At 42.6% G+C, this 16,289-nt stretch overlaps 1 protein-coding gene across 1 annotated transcript in view; it reads right to left on the reverse strand.

Annotated features, from left to right (window-relative positions):
- The window catches only part of ppp2r3b (protein phosphatase 2, regulatory subunit B'', beta), a 32,940-nt gene extending 18,207 nt beyond the window's left edge, over nt 1-14,733 (reverse strand). Inside the window, exons 1-2 of the mRNA XM_080753203.1 lie at nt 14,663-14,733; nt 13,155-13,540 (exon numbers count right to left, since the gene is read on the reverse strand). Coding sequence (XP_080609329.1) covers nt 13,155-13,493 — 339 coding nt within the window. The 5' untranslated portion in view covers nt 13,494-13,540; nt 14,663-14,733. The remainder of the gene's footprint in view (nt 1-13,154; nt 13,541-14,662) is intronic.
- Nucleotides 14,734-16,289: the final 1,556 nt, after the last annotated feature.

Here is a 16,289-nt window from a genome sequence, read left to right on the forward strand (position 1 = left end):
TTTGTTTTTCTCTGCAGTCTGCAGTCACCGTTAACACAGTAGCTTTTTTGATACACTCGGACTGAACGACCTGCAAAAAACACTCTCCCGTTTTTCTCTATGGATGTTTTTCTTCAGATGAAAGGCAACTGCAACAACGTTTAATTTCGAAAGGTACAGTAGACTAATAATATGTATGGCTTTGCAATCTCGGTTCTCTTGCTAATGTTTTCGGTCTGAAAATGATTTAATGGGACAGACTGTGCTAACATAGGTAGCCTAGCTATTCTCCTGTGTACTCGTTGTATTTTTGTGGAAGGAACTAATCATATCATTTTTTGCACTCACCATAGCTTTGGCTTAATCTAAACCATTTCCATATAGAGACAGTCATTCTGGCAGGAATATCGCCTGTGACTTGTGCTGTTTGTCCTTAAATATATCTGTAACATACATCTAGCCCTGAAGCATGGTCACTCATGACCGTCATGTTTCAGGGCTACTTTATATCAAACCTAGTTTTTAAGCCACTATACTGTTTGCATAATGGTGGATGTTCAGTTTCTGTTGTTGAATACTAATTGATTGGGCAATAGGTCCTGACACATCTGTGATCTAAATGCACGTATTCACAACTTAAATCACACAAAGAACTAGGCTACAAGTTAAATTTAAAAGACCATTGTCTGTTATTTTTGTTGTGATTGGGCCGTTCTTTGTAGATGAAAATACATGAATTGACCCATACAACTAATTAAATGTATCCTTTAGCAATGTAAAACATTTGTGATAGAATTGTAACTTTTGTGATACATCATTACCAAAACATTTGTGATAGAATTGTAACTTTTGTGACACATCATTACCAAAAACGTATGACAATCAATCTTGTCTCTTTCTCCTCTAGGAAATGGAAGCTGGCGGATGACTGCATCAATGGACAGAGTTTGATCCACACATGCATTGGCTGTCATCAACAAGTTTATTGACAATATTTGTATGGTCTCAATAAAATAATAAATACAATTACAGAAATCAATTATAGGAATCATTCGTTCCTCTTAGGAATACACAGAGATGATGTCTACTTTCTAATTTCATAAGAAGTTGACTGTATCTTTGCTTTAGTGTCATTTATTAAACACTTTTTTATAATATCACAGTATTAGAGGAAAAGAACATCAACACAGTAGTCAGTCTTCTAAAGAAATTATTCTGTTTTGTTTAATTAATTTTCTCAGTTATATCTAAAGTATTCATCACTTTTCTGCTACTTCTCTTCAGCATGTACATGTACAAACCAGTATACATTGTATACACTTATTATCTGAATACCCACTGATGGACTGTAAACATGTGTAAATATGCTGCTAACCTTATATCATGGTTGACAAGGTTTAAATTATTATTTTGATCAGCTGAAAATTAAATGTATATGTAATGATCCTGTAGTGTTTACTACACAATTACTTTGTCCTCGGCGTGTGAAACATTTACATTAGAGGAACCATAACTATTTAAAAGAAATGCAATAAGGGAGATGTTGCACGGAGGTCTGGAGTCTTCAAGTACAGCAAGAGGATGAGCCATTAAGATGGACGACAGACAGCAAGGAGATGTGTGCTCTCTCCAGTTCCATGTATTGGTGTTGACCTGTTAGAAAAATAAATAACAATGGGTGTTGTTACTCTTGAGGCAAAACCATTTTCTTAGATCGGTCATGTTGGCAGGCATTTCGCCTGTTGCTTAGGCTTTGTTATTCGTGTCCTTTATATCAATCTATAACAAACCATTATATAATTATAACCATTATAGATTTTTAAACCACTGCTGTGTTTATATTGGTGGACAATGGACATACAGTAAGTAGCCTCGTAAACCTAGACATACAGTTTCTGTTGAGCAGTAAAGGAGTTGCATAAAACACAGTGGTTGATATAATGACTAGTTAGTTATTTTACATTGATAAAAATAGAAAAGGAAACCCGCACACTCTGCTCCAAATGACGAGCGTTTATTGACGACATTTCGAGCTACAAGCTCTTCATCTGGTCTGGATGAAGAGCTTGTAGCTCGAAACGTTGTCTAAATATTCAGTCATTTGGAGCAGAGTGTGCGGGTTTCCTTTTCTATTGTGATATTTCTCACCCAGCACCTCATTAAGAGATGTGCGTAATATTTTCTACTTTTGATCACATTGATACAAATGACATGGTTAACAAAGCGAAGTATACACAGGGAAGTTAGCAATATTAGCATTGCTAGATTCCATTAGCCACATCTTGTTGTAAAATGCAAAAGACATAACCTCAGCAAGGCAAAAGATCGCAAAGTTACTGTCTCTTGACTATACCTTTTGAAATGATGTTGCCTTGGTTTCATCTGGAGAAGTCCATGGGTCCATGCCGGTCAAACAATATAAACATTAAAACGAAATGGAGGCGCAGGAGGGAGAAAGCAGTGCTTCAGCGTCTTCTTGCAAATATATCCGGCTAAACTAAGCAGACAAACACCAGGCGTCCCTGATTGGCTGAAGGGGTTGTCTGTCAACGCTCTACTCCCGCCCATGCTCCCGCCCAGCCCAATCGCTCTGACACTGCTGGGGGCCAGTCTCTCCTGCTCGCATTCGAATGAAGGCAGGAAGGGAGACTGGTTTACGAGGCTAGGCTGAATCCATCCCCGTCTTCCATCTGGCAGGCAACCTTGTATGGTGTGCAGTGCATGCGCGTGTGTGTCCATGTTGATTATTTGGAAAAGTTGTGTGGCGTTCTGCTCAGTGTAATACACCGGATGATAAACGCAGCTGATCCACAGCCCTTCACTGTCCTGTGTGTGTGGTTGGGTGTCAGCCATGGCTATAAAAGGACATAGACATCTACTGCTGCTCAGCATGCAGCGTCCCCCCCCCCTCCCATGCTAACCACTAGCAGAGCCCCCAAGCACAGCTGCTAATCCCTGTGATATTCCACACATTCACTATGATGCAGACTGACCGGGCTCAGTCAGGCGGTCAAACACAAACATAGTTGTCAAGGACAAAACTTTCTTTGATAAACTACAGCTAAAGTTAAAAGTCTCAAGTTCTTTTGGTGTGAGGCAAAACCCAATGAGACTACAAAGAAAAGTAAATGAATTAATATTAAATTGTTGAAGTTGATTGGTGACAACGACAGTGAGAATTTGAGCTATTCAAATGTTGGTGTATTTGGGACTTGGTAGGCAAGGCTGGTAAGTTTATCCACAATCAGCTAGTAGCCAAACAGTGAAAGTGGCTGTAGAATTTTGAGACCAACAACAAAAAGATGATCATGACACATTTGTTTTTACATGGCATTACATAAAGAATCCGTTTAGGTTATCGATCCCTTTATACAATGAATAATCAGTACTCATTATGTGAACGCTCCAGTCATAACAAACATAATCAGCATCCCGACCTGTAATAAAAGAGGAGACCAGTACTAGCAGCCTGTGGAGAAAGTTGACAATCAAGTCACCAGTGTTACCAGTCGCAATCAAGTCTGTCCACATTAATGGACTGGGACAGATACTTTATCATAACGAACACCTGCCTGCTGTCCTTGCTGGAACGCTTTCAGCCTCTTCTTGAAGCGCGAGGGCAGGACAAAGTCACAGCCGCGCGCCAACAGGGCCAACTCCTTCCTCAGGTCAGGGTCCTGACGCAAGGACAACTCCTTCATCCTCATCCTCAACCAGCACGGGGCGCGCACGCCCACACCCACACCCACACAATCTGCTTTTATCCTCCAAGTTGCACAAATCAGACGGTCGTAGCTGTACGTTCTGTAATAGTAGTCGCAGTTGCAGCAGCAGAAGTCCTGTCTAGCAGCGTCCCCCTATTTGTCCTCTGTCAGGATGAGACTCTTAATGCAGGGTTGCGGCTGCTACTGTGAGTCTCTCTATCTCCCTCTCAGTCCAGATCTGGCTGTGCTTTCTCAGCTCTGCCTGCTGTCCTGTGACTGTCCCAGTCACTACACAACACACACACACACACACTGCTCGGGGTCAGGGAGCCCTAGCCTCAAAGCTACTGGGGAGATAAGAAAGAGAGGGTGTGTGTGTGAGAGTCAGTGAGTGTATTGCACAGGGTGGGAGGGGTGTGTGTGGTGGATCTGCCCTTTCCAGTTTGCATTCCTCAGCGCTCATAGAAGGTTATGTAAAGAGACAGACCTGTTGTTGCGGCTTGCGGCGGCCGCAGATTCCGCTGAAGGGGACACAGCTGAACACCAAGATGTCACAGCACTTGCTCGCCAGCTTCCCCTCTATAACGGCTCCCACGTTACCAAGCGCATCAAAGAAAAACTCAGGTCCTGCCTCTCGGCCCAGCAAGCTGTTCCCCTCTCCTCGGGACAGCACGGTCAGCTGACATTGTGAACAATTCAAGCTATTCTTCTCTTTTTATTAAGTTATTCAGTATACGCCATTGGAAATGGTACCAATATCCAGGAAAATCCCGATCTTACAAATCTAACAAAAATGAGTAGACATCACCGAGATGCTGAACGAAATGAAATTCATTTGTGTGCCTGTGTGTTTTTTCCTGTCCAAATGCACAGCATAAGCAGACAACAGTAAAGTTATACATCCAATGTTGGATGCAAAATCTCATGTTGGATGTAGAACTGAATTTTCCCCGTGGGATAATAAAGGTATCTATCTATCTATCTAGAACAGTGTGCATTTCCCTTTGTTTTGCCCTCTGTTTGCATGCTTGGGTCATCTTATCACAGTTGACGGGCCAGAGTCAGCGGTATGGGTAGTGTCGAATTCAAAGGATTGATGGCTGAACAAGTCAGTGCCTATTAAACCCAAGAAGCCAGATCAGGATAAACAAAGATGTATATCTCTTAGTAGGCACACAAACATCCGCTTTACCTCCTGTCGTGCCAGTCCTGGACTGACAGCAATTACATCAATTCTCCATAAACGTGCTGATCTAACTGCACTGGGGTTGCTGGTGCAGGGAAGAGGAGGTCCTCGCTGAAGGCCCCGGGGAAAGACCTGTACTGGAACATCTATTGTTCTTCTACAAGTGCATCTAACTATGAAGAAAAAAGACACATGTGTGTTAGTTTTAGGTAAAAATGTACACACAGAATTTAGGTTATATGCAAATGTGACCTGTGTGCATTCGTACGTGCATTATGTGTGGCACTACAGAGGGAGTGTGTTGCTACTGTGGCTGTATGAGTGTAAACATGTGGGTGTGAAGAGAAAAGCACACCGGACTTAAATGATAAGTATTTTTAGACGACGGGATCACAGGGTCCACATTCTTCCGCTGGTTTTAGCCCAAACCCAGTTCCTGTTATCCCCCCATGCAGGATACTGCACATGCTTGATAAGCTATATGTGTGACGTCTTTTTCACGCCTTCTGCCTTTTGTTGTCCAACAGCCCTCAAAGCTCGTCGGTTCCATGAAAAGCAAGCTACGTGGGGGTCAACGTAAACCTGGCAGATCATGTGCCACTGTTTGGTGGCCGTAACACCCCTCAGTCTGTGTTTGTGTTAGACTAAAGCAAATCTGAGGTTTGTTCCATGAAAAGGCGTCACCACACAACAGGGATAATGATGTGCTGGTTTACATAACTCTGTGGATTCAAACACAGGTGCACATCATATGAGCAACATTGTGGACTGTGAATTGGAGATCTTTGTGGAAGAGGGCAGCAACACAAAAATATACACACACACACACACACACACACACACACACACACACACACACACACACACACACACACACACACACACACACACACACACACACACACACACACACACACACACACACACACACACACACACACACACACACACACACACACACAGTTTCTCGTCCTAGGAAGAGGATGGTATGAATCATGTGCCCTCAAAGGAAAAACATACTGGACGAACTCACTGGTCATTGTTGACAGTCTATATCCAAATAAACAACATCATGCTAAGAGGCCACTATCAATCTACGTAGATGTATAGGCCTGACTCCAAAGCATTCACTGTAAAAGTACAAGAACATATGACGTTTGATTGCACCACACACTAAAGCTAATTCATAGTTAATTGTCAAATGTCTCGCAGTGTGTCTCGCAATGTGTCTAAGCCAAACACTCCAAATCTGATTTGAGTGCAGCCATGTTTATTGAATAACAGAAGACATTATGAAATTGCCTGTCTGGTTTTGGTGACCAGCAGCACATCTAGATGTACATTTTCCAGCAGCCAGACCCAGAGAGCTATTTACAGAAACCCCAGTTCACAGAGAATAAAGGAAGCAAGGAACAGAAGTACAGATTCAATCCAGCTTGCCTAGCATCGATGTGGAAGACAAGTTGTTCCTAAGACTGAGGGGTTACTGGAGACATATTGCACTGTATAGTTACAGTCCTCCAGATAGACAGCTAAAGCAGAAAGAAATACACTATAAAAGAGTGGGAGAAACCCAATACAAGTTTTTGTCCGGGATTTTCCCAAATCAATAACAAGCATTGAACTCTCCAGTCCTGCCCATAACTATAGCATTGAAGCAGACAGTGAACAAGGGCAACAAAGAGCCGTGCATAGCTGAGCTCTCTGCCAGATGACCCCATGTGTCAGATATTGAGTTGAAATGATGCTGCTGCAGTGTATCGAGTCATTGTCGACACAGAGTGACATACTAGACAGCCTCATTACATTAGTCCTGAAATGCTTCTCTGCTACAACCCAGAGCATGAGCATCCTGACACTCAGGGGCCATCACTATATGGCATAGGAATAGGAATAGCTCTTCCCAAGATCTGCGAGTGCTGCGGAAGGTTGGGGAGGTCGGCTGAGCGCACCACCAGGAGCGCTCTCCGTCCCTAAAGGACACATACAACAGCAGCTGCTTGAGTAGAAGGCAAAAGGGATTAATGTATGAAGGTCACAAGCAAGCGCCACCCCAGTGATGGACTGTTGGACCAGTGGAAATAACTGGAGGTGTCTCACAGTTATAGGGCTCAAGGCTCAAAAACATTTTTTTTTTCACTGTCAGAAGCAGGCCTGGAATTTCGTCATTTTAGGGGCAAGGCCACATGGCCTTTGGTGTTGTCCATTTTTTGAGGGCACAAAGGCCAAATGCCAGGGCAGGAAGGCCATCAAATAAAACAAGAATTTAGTCCATTGAAAGAATTTGTTGAATTTAAGGGTTAGGGATGATAACCTAATCTGCAGTGAAATAGATAAATGATGTGATGGTATTTACAATCTGATCCATGCTCAGTCCTGCACCAATCAAAGTCACTGGATTGGTTTAAAGATGGGACTCTGAGTCGGGGGAGTTAAAATTTCAGAATCTCAACAAAAGACACCAGTGTCTACATATTGACATGAAAGAGACAGAGGAGAAAGTGGTACAGTCAGCTCAGCTGTGGCATTAAGGCCACTGTGGCATCAGGTCATGCTATCCCCCCCCCCAAAAAAAAAAATGTATTACGATTATACTAGGAGGAAGCCCCTTGGCACCGCCTCTTTAAGTTGGGACGAGAGAGAGCTGGTAAACAACATGGGCACACTGGTACAATACAATACTGAAATCCAGAGCGCTCAGTCTCAATCCTTCCCAATCTGATGTCTGAGACAGGGATTTGGAACACATATGAACTCGGGCCAAAAATAGGGTCTACTTTACAGGCAACATTGTGGGCTTACTAGATGAAAGGCTAGCGAGGACAATATGATGTGAGGAATTCAGCTGGTTTGCATATGAGTGACCATGCAAGATCCTAAGGTAAAATGAGGTTGGCTATTAAATGTGTCCAGTATACACAGATACATGGATGGAGCCAATTGCAGATGTCATAATAATGAATACTAATAAGAAATACAATACTAGAAAAAAGTGTGCTCCTCAGCGCGCAGGTCGGTTTGCCTACCACGGCCCGCAAACAGAGACACGGACAGAAAGACAGGGACAGACAGGGGCAAAAACGACGTCTCCGGCCTTTGGCCATACAGACTGGTGGAGGAGCAACAATAGTACATTGTCAAACATTGAGACAAACTTGGATTGTGTGAATAAATAATCCTTCTTGTGTAGAGAGTGTTCGGTTTCAGTACATTTGAAAACTCACTAAAGGCCTCTCCATACTTCGACCGAAATGTTCGGTGAGTTGTGTTTTCCGACGTGCAAATTTCCGAACTCTCGTTCGGTCCAATGCTTTTCAGAAGTCCCGAGGGATATCATTTTATGGTAGAAAAGGACCTTTTGACCGTAAACGGCGGTCGAAGTATGGAGAGGCCTTAAGTCAAGATGTTGACATCTTATCTTTTCTTATCTGGTGGAACAACAAAAGCAGACAACCAAGATATCTGCAATATACCTAGATTGTCTGCTAACAGCACACTGTGATGTTTCTGCTGAGGTGCTGAAGAAAGACAAAGCTTACTTTACACTAAGTGAACAAGTCATCCTAATAAAAAACACTTGCGGGAAACAGTTTAGCACTTCGGTGTCTCTGATAGGTCAGGCAACTGATAATGTGACCCTTAACCCCGGCTTCAAATAGCTTCAAGGTTGCTGAGCCCGACCAAGCAAGCATGTTATAAAAAGCCACCTTGAGAAAATAGCCTGGGATGCTAAATCCACACACAGGATACAAGGACATTTCACAACGTCTTTAATTAGGTTCCCCATGCTCAGGGTTAATTTAACACAAGAGTGTAAAATGGACCTACTGTACAAGTCCATTTTCTCAGCCACATCCTTAATCGAACGCCTAAGATTATACAGTGCCATTACACTTAGATCAAGGTTTCCAGGATGGTGTGATCAAAATCAAAAGATCACGGTCAATCTTCTTAGAAATGCAATCAAGAGGAATAGGTCAAGGTCTACTGTGTTTCTATGTATGACGGACCTATCGGCACAGAGGCAGTCATACTGTGTGTTGTTGATCAGCATAGCAGCCTTGAAAACCAAGCAGTCTTCAGCAATTAGTAACCGATTTAACCGTACCATGAGTGATTGATCAGCCCTTAAATATTCAGAAAACAAGCAGCACCTGATTGGAGTAGTTAATATTGAAGCACAGAGGATGAATGTGATGCCACACCTCATCTCTCTGGCTCAGTTCTGAGCATATCATTCCAACACAAGGGAACGAAGTCTATCTATATCGGTGTCTGGTGTCAAAGTTGGACCAGCTGTTCCAGGCAGCATCAGTATGACGTTAATTGAATTTTTAACTAATCCTTTGAAGAATGCATTTGTATTCAGGAATTCCTTTGGCCGTCTTTAAATAGGAACATTTACTTTATGCTAGATCACAATCCCTTTAATATGAAGTGACACAGTGCGGGCACATGCCGTTGCCCGCCACAGCGGAATACACAAACTGTCCGGCAGTTTCTCCACACAACAGTGAATGGGGCCAAAGATCAGCGAGGAGCCCAGAGGAAAAGGGACGTGGAAATCAAAAAGCTCTCTTGCATCTGTCAAACCTCTTATCGTTTCACCATGAGGACGCACATTAAGCAGACAGACATAAAGTGAGACAGCTCATGACAGAGATTCATTGCCAACAGATGTCCCTCATGAGAAAGACAGCGATCTGAAATCCACAGACACAGAGTCTGAATGACGTTGTAGCAATTCACTGGTCTTCTGTTACGTTCTCTGACTTCTGTGGTCAGGCTATTATAGCCGTCACTCATTCAACAGGGGGGGGATCTTCTGAGAATACCCCAGCACCACCACCCCCCCAGACTTTGATGAGCTAATGATGGTGGCTATTTATTTTGTGTTTTTCAAAGTGAAAACGGCATTCAAAAGACTAGTGGGTTCAATTATGTTTGTGTGCTAGTGCTACTTTCATACATAAACATAGACACTGGTCTATTTTACACACAAATAAGTAACACTGATCTTAATTTACATACATATAAAATAGACACTGGTCTATTATATATACAGTGGGTCTATCATGCATACAAATACAATAGACATTCTTATTTTACATACACAAAAACTAGACACTGGTCTGTACACTCCATCTGCAGGTCTTATGTGACACTCAGATGAGCGAGCACTGTTGTTGACAGCCAAACTCTTGTTCTCCAAGATGTGGTGCTGGGGTCTGAGAAAGAGCGGAGGAGGACCAGTGACCAGCCTCCTCTGGCCTGCCCTCAACGTGTCAACAACATATAGAATGTGAGGAGGAGGCAGAGAGCGCATGCCACCAGCTGCCTGGCTGTCTCACTGTCATCACATACAGTTGAGTAGGCCTTCGCCAACCTCCACTAGGCCACACCGATACCAGTCTCTCAGCTTGGAGGCCATGCACACAAGTAGTACAAATTATACTGAGCATTTAAATTGTTTTCTAACCATCTATAATTGAAGCCGTCCCTGACAAAATCCCTATTACCTCTGGAGACCCTGATCATAGCAGGATTGGTCCTGCTTGCCCAGGACCATGTGCAAAAGAATAAAGGGGAGTTATTAGAGTGCCAGGGATAGCCTGCATTCATATGCTCCCTCCTCCCATACAGTACCACATTGATTCATGGGTGTATCCAAAGCATATGGAAAGTATTTGTCAGTCTCTCTAGTCTCTACATATGCTTACAGACATGAAGGCTCCATCCAGGCCATTGGTGGGAAGACGTGGATGGCCATTTACCACCCTTGCTTGCTATAAGTGACTCAGCAGCCCCTTGTGGCAAGACAGGGGATATACTGTGTATATACAGCAAGTATATAGTTTTGACAGAGCATTTACAGTTGGAATCTACTGACTGTAAACACAAACAGCTAAATCATTGAATTGATTTAATTAACTAAGCGGAAAAGACTTATTATCAACTCTCACACCACTCGCAATACTTGATTGGATTAACTGGCAGGAGTGAGGGAACAGACCATAATATCTCAGCATAGCTGCCACAACATAGCTGCCAAGCAGTTGGCCGATATGGTTTGTTTTCAAAAGCCATTCCCATTTCAATGTCAAAGGTAGCATGTCTGAAGGTGAGAGTGTTCTCTCTACCTCTGGCTCTGCACTGTGCACATACAGTACTTAGGCATCAACAGATTGTGATGACACACTACACGGTGGGACATCACTCTCCACATGCCTCGAGTCGCAGCCACTCTGAGCGACAGCACACCCAGCAGGCACAAACCGACAGTAAGCCACCACACCCTGTCGCTTTTATCATCAGGTGTATAAGCCCTGTGGCATAAGCTCTCTGGAATCTTGTTTAAACCTGTGAAGCGGTTTCATAACGGGTTTGTATAAGGTTTAGTCTAATTAAGTCTACATAATGTTGTACTATCTGGTACATAACTACTGTATGTTCCAGAACTATTATGTAATGCTCTGTCTGCTAGGTTCTATTTATCCTTGTTTCAAGTTCTTTACCCTGCCTTTAGGTGCAGTTTGCTGTGATGAGCTCTTGATTGCAGCTCTTGGGTTCACTGGGGCACACAAACCTCTCCACCGCGGTACGGTGATGGTTCCTTGGAGAGGGTGTCATAACACTTGTATGTTGTATCATGTATGTCTGATACGCTTGTATCATGTAGTACGTTTGTTTTTCCTTTTGAAAAGCAATTTAAAAAAGGTTTACAATGGATAAAGAGGATCTGATCACTACCACAAAATTGTTTCCCAAACAGTGGGTCAGGACCCAATTGTGGGCCACAGATTGATTTTTGTGGGTCGCGAGTAAATATCCCATTGTTTCATACACTTAAAAAAGTATTGTTCTAATTTCAAAATATTTAAACGTTTTAAAAGGAAATCACAACTTCCCATCAATAAGCCCTTTTGCAAATCCCGCCCCATTCTGCCCTGTTACTATGATAGGACATTTGACAATCATTTGACAGATTGTTTTTATAGTGGCAGTGAATGGGATTTTTTTTCCCCTTCATAGCCTCATTACAGCTATATAAAGTACCAAAGGAAAAACATCTAGGTGATATTAATAAAAAGGGAAGACAAAGGTACAGTAGTTACATTGCAAAACAGGGGGTTTACCCGAAAATATATGTTTTAATTTGTTTAATCCCAGTGGGACAGAATCCTCTTTGCAGATTCTTTTATAGTGGTAGTGGATGGGATTTTTTTTCCCTTCATAGCCTCATTACAGCTATATAAAGTACCACAAAAAACACATCTACGTGATATTAATAAAAAGGGAAGAAAAAGGTACAGTAATTACATAGCAAAACAGTAGTTTTCCCCCCGAAAATAAATGTTTTAATTAGTTTAATCCTCTGGATCAGAAAGAGAATAGACCGCGCATTGCATCCTGGGTAGGAAGAGGACAGAACTATAATCCTAACCTCACATAATAGGCTGGCTTTTCGTAATTCTGCCCATTTAAAATATATGTACCCAATCGTGACTCTTAGACCATTGATATGGTCCATGTGAACTAGTTTGTTGAAGCTTATTCATTATGATGAGCGAGATCACGGCCGAGATCGCGGCCGTACCGGGCGATCGCCGTGTCGCGCACTGCGGACAGTTTTGAAAGCCACATCTAACATTCTCCACTGCACAAACTCCACCCCCGATAGCAAAAAGTGAATGTTTTTTTCTGGTTGGCCAGTCAGGGAGTCTCAGGGACCAATCAGAAGGCTGACAAACGGTCTATTGAAAACAATTCTAACATTTTCCAAAAGTATTTCATAAATACAAATCTGAAAATCAAATAATTTTCATAAATAAATGTAAAAAACGTAGTGAAAATAGCAGATCTACAAGCTCCCATCGCAGTGCGAAGCGATTCATTGTGAGCTTGTAGATCTGCTATTTTCACTAGTTTGGGTCCCGAGCAAACGTTTAATTTCTCTTTCTCTCGAGCTAAAAGGTTTGGAAACCACTGGTTTACATCAATCCACGCACTCCCCCCTTGATTATAATCTGGACCACTGGTTCTCAAAGTGGATTCCAGGACTCTGTGGGTTCCTTTAGGGGGGTCTAAATTGACCCATACAAACTAAGGCATGTTTTCATTATAGTTCCGGAATTTTTCCTGCAATATAATAAGTCTGTAACTCTGACAGTGTACAAATGGAACCAAATAACGGGTTCATTTGGTTCCATTTGTACACGCTCAGAGTTAAGGGGAGACGTTGACATTTGAAAGTTTGAAAGAAACACCGATCTGGACAGTAGTACCTTCTTTGGGGTGAGCGTGCTGACGGACTTCCGCAGAGCTCTGCCGTTGGGTCCCATCACCCTGGCGTTGCTGCCGCTCCCAGACGGCAGGGTATGAGCGGAGGTGGGGCTTGGAGAGGTGGACTTTCTCTCCGCCAGGCCTTTCAAGGTGGCCACATTGATGTTCACAGACCCATTGTCCTTGGCTTCCCCGCTGCTTAAATCAACTTTCTGTCCAGTCTTGATGAGGTGGAGGTATCCTGTGAGGACGGCCTGTGTGTCTGGTTCAGACAACCAGTTGAGGAAGAGTTCATCCACCTTCATCTTGAGAACTGGTTGGAGGACTTGTGGTGACGGCATGTTGACGAGTAAATTAAAATCACGTAGCACCAAAGCACCTGTCGAGACTAGAAAGAATATGATTATTAAGTTATGCAATCTAGCCTTAGTTCACCTTCTGCAGAATATAGGCTACTATATGAATATATAAAAACACCTGTCAAGCTAATCCACTGAATAAAGACAGCTGGGTAATTAAGTACTGTGCTTAATTGTACTTTAATTGAGTATTTTCAGTTTTCAGTACTTTTACTCCACTACATTTCTCAGAGGCAAATATTGTACTTTTACTCCACTACATCTCTCAAGGGCAAATATTGTACTTTTATTCCTCTACAATTATTTAGCAACTTTAGTTACTATCTTTGTAGATTTTGATTATGTTTGTTTAGAATTACTGTTTTTTTTTTTTTTTTTGTTCTTCCATTTTATTTTATTTACATATCTACTGCATAGTACTGTGTTCTATTCGTCTGTCATTCAACGTTATATGAGATACTTAAATGGTTTCCTGTGGAAATAAGCTTAGTCTTTTCTAGGATCTCCTTTTAGTAGACCTTGTACCAGTGAACTGTACCGTCATGAAACTGTACCTTTTCCTATGCAAACTTCTAATAAAGTCTCTCTTCAATCAATCAATCAATCAATCAATCAATTATCATTACAAAACATGCATTAACCACTTCAGCCCTATATATTTCGGACATTTGAAAATATATTTCCAAAAGATACGTTATCCTGGCTGTCTGAAACATGACGGTCGCTGATAACATGACATGTTATCAACGACCGTCATCTGTCAGGGCTAAAGATATACGTATACATTTGAAAACCTGAAATGGGACATTCTGCTGTTTCTGCATAATGAGTATATAGCATTTTTGGTACTTTACGTACATTTTGAGTATTTATACATTGCAGTATTGATACTTTTACTTGAGTAAAATATGTGAGTACTTTTTCCACCACTGAACAACAGTCGTGACTGCACCGTCCGCCTGCAGTTACAGACAGTTACAGTAGGCTACGCTAGCAAACTTAGCAGGCTAACACGTTTAGCGGCTAATGCATCAACTCCAGAAAAGGGAAGAGCGAGTAGTAACACTAAAAGTAAAAGTGACTTCATTCAAATGCGTATACATACAGTCCAGACGCGTACAGCCTCGTCGACAATCACTCTAAACAAATACCTGTTATATCATGTCAGCAGGTTCTGTTGCAGTGCGATGCCAGTGCCTTCATTTTTTACCGCCTGGAAAACACCACCGCGGATGGCGAGTTTAGAAACTCTAGGCTTGCTAAGGGAAGGAGCGCTCGTTTTCTGTTATTGTCCACGACATTGCAAGCGGCGCGAAGGCCAGCTCTTCGCCCCCGAGCGCCGCAGGCGCGAGTGGCCGCGAAGAGCGGGCCAGGGCCGCGCGGCCGGCGGAGCGCCGTGCGAGTTACGAAGCCGTGGTGAATGCAATCGTTCTATTTATGCCCAGGCCGTAAGGCCTGGGCAAGCGCACGATAAACGCAATGATAATTGGGTTTTGGTGCACCTCGCGCGGTCCAAGTGACTACAACGGAGCGCTCCCAACCTCCGGTTCAGCCAATCACAAGCTTCAAAAATGAGTGCGGGGCGTGGTTTCCCTTAGCAAGCCTAGAGTTTCTAAACTCGCCCACGGATGAGAGTGTGAGGCAGGTTATATCGAGTTCTCGTTCCCTTGGTAACCAAAGTGCTACTAACGCGAGACCTCCCGGTGTTATTGATGGATGCTGCACACTTCCTCCAGGGGGAGATAGTAATAATAACGACGCTCACCTTGTTCCTGTTGTTGGTTTGTTTGTTTGTTTGTTTGTTTGTTGTTACTTGAACGTTGAATTAATCAAATTGATACCTTGTTGGCTGTCAGCATTGCCGCTTCATGTCATAAAACTGTCATATTTGCTGTTTTACAGCTCCAGTCCTGTCAGTGGAAGAAGAAGCCCCCCCATACAGTCAAAAGGGACATCCTCAGCTCAGTAACATACAAGGTTAGTTCAGAGACCAAAGTGTACATATTTTTGTAGTTCCAACCGGCCATGTAATGGGAAAGTTAACATAGACCAGTGTAGTCATGTACTGTACTGTAGAAAACTGCAGAAAACTAAGCTCTCTCTGTCTCTCACACACACACTCACACACACATTGATTGATTGATTGAAGACTTTATTAGAAGTTTGCATAGGAAAAGGTACAGTTTCATGACGGTACAGTTCACTGGTACAAGGTCTACTAAAATGAGATCCATGAAAAGACTAAGCTTATTTACACTGGAAACCATTGAAGTATCTCATATAACATTGAATGACAGACAAATAGAACACTGTAGACCTACTATGCAGTAGATATGTAAAGAAAAACAAAAAAGAAAACAGTAAGTCTAAACAAACAGTATATACAAAGAAGGGGCAGGGGAGGTTAGGGTTGGGCACACACACACACACACACACACACACACACACACACACACACACACACACACACACACACACACACACACACACACACACACACACACACACACACACACACACACACACAATTACATTCAGAGGGCTTTATTGGCATGAGAAAACATTATGTTTACATTGCCAAAGCAGAAGTGCACACAATACGATCAATCAATACAATATAATCAAAACAAAATATGTACAATTGAAGGGAGTAAAACAGTTTTCATGTATCGAGGACACACACACACACGCACGCACGCACGCACGCACGCACGCACACACACACACACACACACACACACACACACAGTCACCTCGTCTTACACAATTTTAGATGCA

Source organism: Nannobrachium achirus, assembly GCF_963921795.1.
Source record: "Nannobrachium achirus genome assembly, chromosome: 22".
Lineage (NCBI taxonomy): Eukaryota > Metazoa > Chordata > Actinopteri > Myctophiformes > Myctophidae > Nannobrachium > Nannobrachium achirus.